The sequence below is a fragment of the Sinocyclocheilus rhinocerous genome, unplaced genomic scaffold, assembly GCF_001515625.1.
Source record: "Sinocyclocheilus rhinocerous isolate Xijiao unplaced genomic scaffold, SAMN03320098_v1.1 scaffold852, whole genome shotgun sequence".
Lineage (NCBI taxonomy): Eukaryota > Metazoa > Chordata > Actinopteri > Cypriniformes > Cyprinidae > Sinocyclocheilus > Sinocyclocheilus rhinocerous.
The window spans coordinates 711629-714868 of NW_015626422.1; the positions used below are offsets into that span (position 1 = coordinate 711629).

The 3240-nt window shown below is 42.3% G+C and overlaps 1 protein-coding gene across 1 annotated transcript in view; it reads right to left on the bottom strand.

The window, feature by feature from the left end:
- Positions 1 to 1340, bottom strand: part of mtr (5-methyltetrahydrofolate-homocysteine methyltransferase) — a 17798-nt gene extending 16458 nt beyond the window's left edge. Inside the window, exons 1-6 of the mRNA XM_016521508.1 lie at positions 1245 to 1340; positions 1057 to 1157; positions 869 to 930; positions 718 to 785; positions 552 to 631; positions 345 to 456 (exon numbers count right to left, since the gene is read on the bottom strand). Coding sequence (XP_016376994.1) covers positions 345 to 456; positions 552 to 631; positions 718 to 785; positions 869 to 930; positions 1057 to 1123 — 389 coding nt within the window. The 5' untranslated portion in view covers positions 1124 to 1157; positions 1245 to 1340. The remainder of the gene's footprint in view (positions 1 to 344; positions 457 to 551; positions 632 to 717; positions 786 to 868; positions 931 to 1056; positions 1158 to 1244) is intronic.
- Between the last annotated feature and the right edge of the window lie 1900 nt (positions 1341 to 3240).

Below are 3240 nucleotides of genomic sequence, written 5' to 3' on the forward strand. Positions count from 1 at the left end.
CACACAGAGACAGACACGCACACACAGACACACACACACAGACAGACACACACACAGAGACAGACACACACACAGAGACACACAGAGACACAGAGACACACACACACGCGCGCGCACACACACAGAGACAGACGCACAGAGACAGACACACACACACACACACAGAGACAGACACGCACACACACACGCAGACAGAGAAACACACACAGACACACAGATGACACCGTGGGAACGTCACAAGCAGGTAGAAGAAGGTTTGTGTGCAGTAGATGTATTCCAGCAGTCTGTCACAGGGCTCTTCCTGCATGTTATGATTTTAAGGCTTCATATCACCCCAAAATACCTCATAATTTCCAGCCATGATGAGTTTGGCAAACTTGCGTGATCCAGCGACATTACAGCGTTCACCGATGTTCACAAAGTTTGTGTACGGGCCGATCCTGAATGGCTCCAGACCTGAACACACACGACAGGACAAACAAAAACATACTTTATATAGACAATTATTATTTAAAATACAATTATTAATGAGAGGTGAAAAGCAGACGCACCTGACAGCAGCATATAATCACCGTACACGTCTGTAGGAGGAACTCGGGGTTTGACGTGATGCATGCTTTCAGCAATCGCCCTGAAACACACACACACACACACAGTTCAGCGATCTCCACACTCACACACACTCCAGAGCCGTCAGGATCAATCGTTCACACACACCGGATGTGATCAGGTGTCGTTCCGCAGCAGCCGCCGATAATATTCACCAAACCGTCCACCGCAAACTCCTGCCGCAAACAACACGGGAACATCATGAGTAACGAATCTGAGCATCGCACACATTCACAGGGCTTGTGTAACACTGAGTGACCTTCATATGAGACGCTGTGACGTCAGGGGTTTCATCGTAGCCTCCGAATGTGTTGGGAAGCCCTGGAAATCAACACACAGATCAGAGAACATACAGACTCTATTTAAAGCATAAGCATGTGACACTTGTGCATTATGGGACAAGAATCATTTCAGACAGTCGTCAGGTGCATCCGGTTATTAGTTCACCTGCGTTTGGATAACAGATGACAAACGCTCCCGTGCGCTTTCCTATCGCTTCAATGAACGGACGCATCTCAGTCGCTCCCAGAGCACAGTTCAGACCAATACTGACAGACAAGAGAGAACACATCACTTACAAATATAACTTTCACTGAAGAAACGACATGAGGAGTCTGTGACAGACTGACTCTCACCACAGCGGCTGAGCGTGAGACAGGCTGATGACAAACGCTTCGCCCGTCTGACCCGAGAGAGTGCGGCCGCTCTTATCCACGATAGTGCCAGAGATCTGCACGCACACACACACACACACACACACACACACACAAAAACACACAGACAGACACAAAAACACACACACACAGACACACACACAAAAACACACAGACAGACACACACAGACGCACACAGACACATGGACAGACAGACGCACACGGACACACACACACAGACGGACACACGCAACACACACACACACACACAGACAGACAGACAGACACACACGCAGACACACACAGACAGACAGACAGACACATACAGACAGACAGACACATACACACACACAGACACAGACACACACAGGCAGACACACACAGACAGACAGACAGACACATACAGACAGACAGACACATACACACACACAGACACAGACACACACAGACAGACACAGACAGACAGACAGACAGACACATACACATACACAGACAGACACACACACACACAGACACACACACAGACAGAGACACACACAGACACATACAGACACACACACATACACAGACAGACACACACACAGACAATTTAACACGAATGCAAAAATATGCAGAGTAATCAAAGAAAGACCAAATAAGTAATGTCATTAAAAAATTTAAATTAAGGACAAGAAACAAAAAATTCTAATTAGCTCTAATCTAAGACTTTCTCAAACCTTTTAAAGACCAAGTAAAGAAAATCTAGGGATCAAATTTAATGGGACGGTAAAATATGGCCTCTAAATGTAAAAACGTCTCGTATTAGCAACACTTAAATGTTTGAAAATACACCTTTAAAAGATCTCCATTACTTTTTAATTCATTTTACACACACACACAAAAAAGCTCAAGGCTTGAATATCTCTGCTCACAAACTCTAAAATATAGAAATTACTCTTACTGTACCTTCTGATCACACTGCAAGAAAGTGCTGTTCTTCCACTATATTTCTGTATTGTTTTCCAGCACAAATGTCAAAAGATTATTAAATCAAGATACAGTTACTGGAGAGGCAAAATGACATCAAAGTCTTGTTTAATGAGAAACTGATCAAAATTAAGTGGGTTTATGATTAAAACAAGAACAAGCATCTGTCAATGGGTTCAGAAAAATCTACTGAATTCAAAAAGAAAACAAGTTTTCATTCCATTTTGACAAATATTTTAATCATAAACTCACTTCATTTTGATCAGAATCTCAGAAAACAAGACTTCATATCTTCATTGTGCGTCTCCAGTAAAAGTGTCTTGATTTAAGGATGTTTAGAGATTTGTTCTGGAAAACAAGACAGAAACACTGAGGAAGAGATGCATGTTTTGCAGCGCTGCAACATTTAATGCCACGACTTAATCTGTAAAAACGTTCTGCTCTGATTTAAGACCTTCATTCGTGGAAGGGAAGATTAAGACTTTCAGACACACACACACATACACAGACACATATACACAGACACACATATACACAGACACACACATACACATAAACACACATATACAGACACATATACACAGACATACATATACACAGACACACACACACATACACAGACACACACACACACACACACACACACACACACACACACACACACACATACACAGACACACACACACATACACAGACACATACACACAGACACACACACACATACACACACACACACACACACATACACAGACACACATATACACACACACACACATAAGACACATATACACAGACACACACGCACATACACAGACACACACACACACACACACAAAGCACTTAATAAAATACAGACACTGCTCCATGGTAATAAACGGGACAATAACAGTGTTCATGTAAAATTTCAACTGTAAATCAACTTTAAAGAAAATAGTGTCACATTCAGATTTTGAGTGAAAAAAAACATTCTTTTTTAAAATAATTTTGGCAATGTTCACTCAAAAACTGGTGC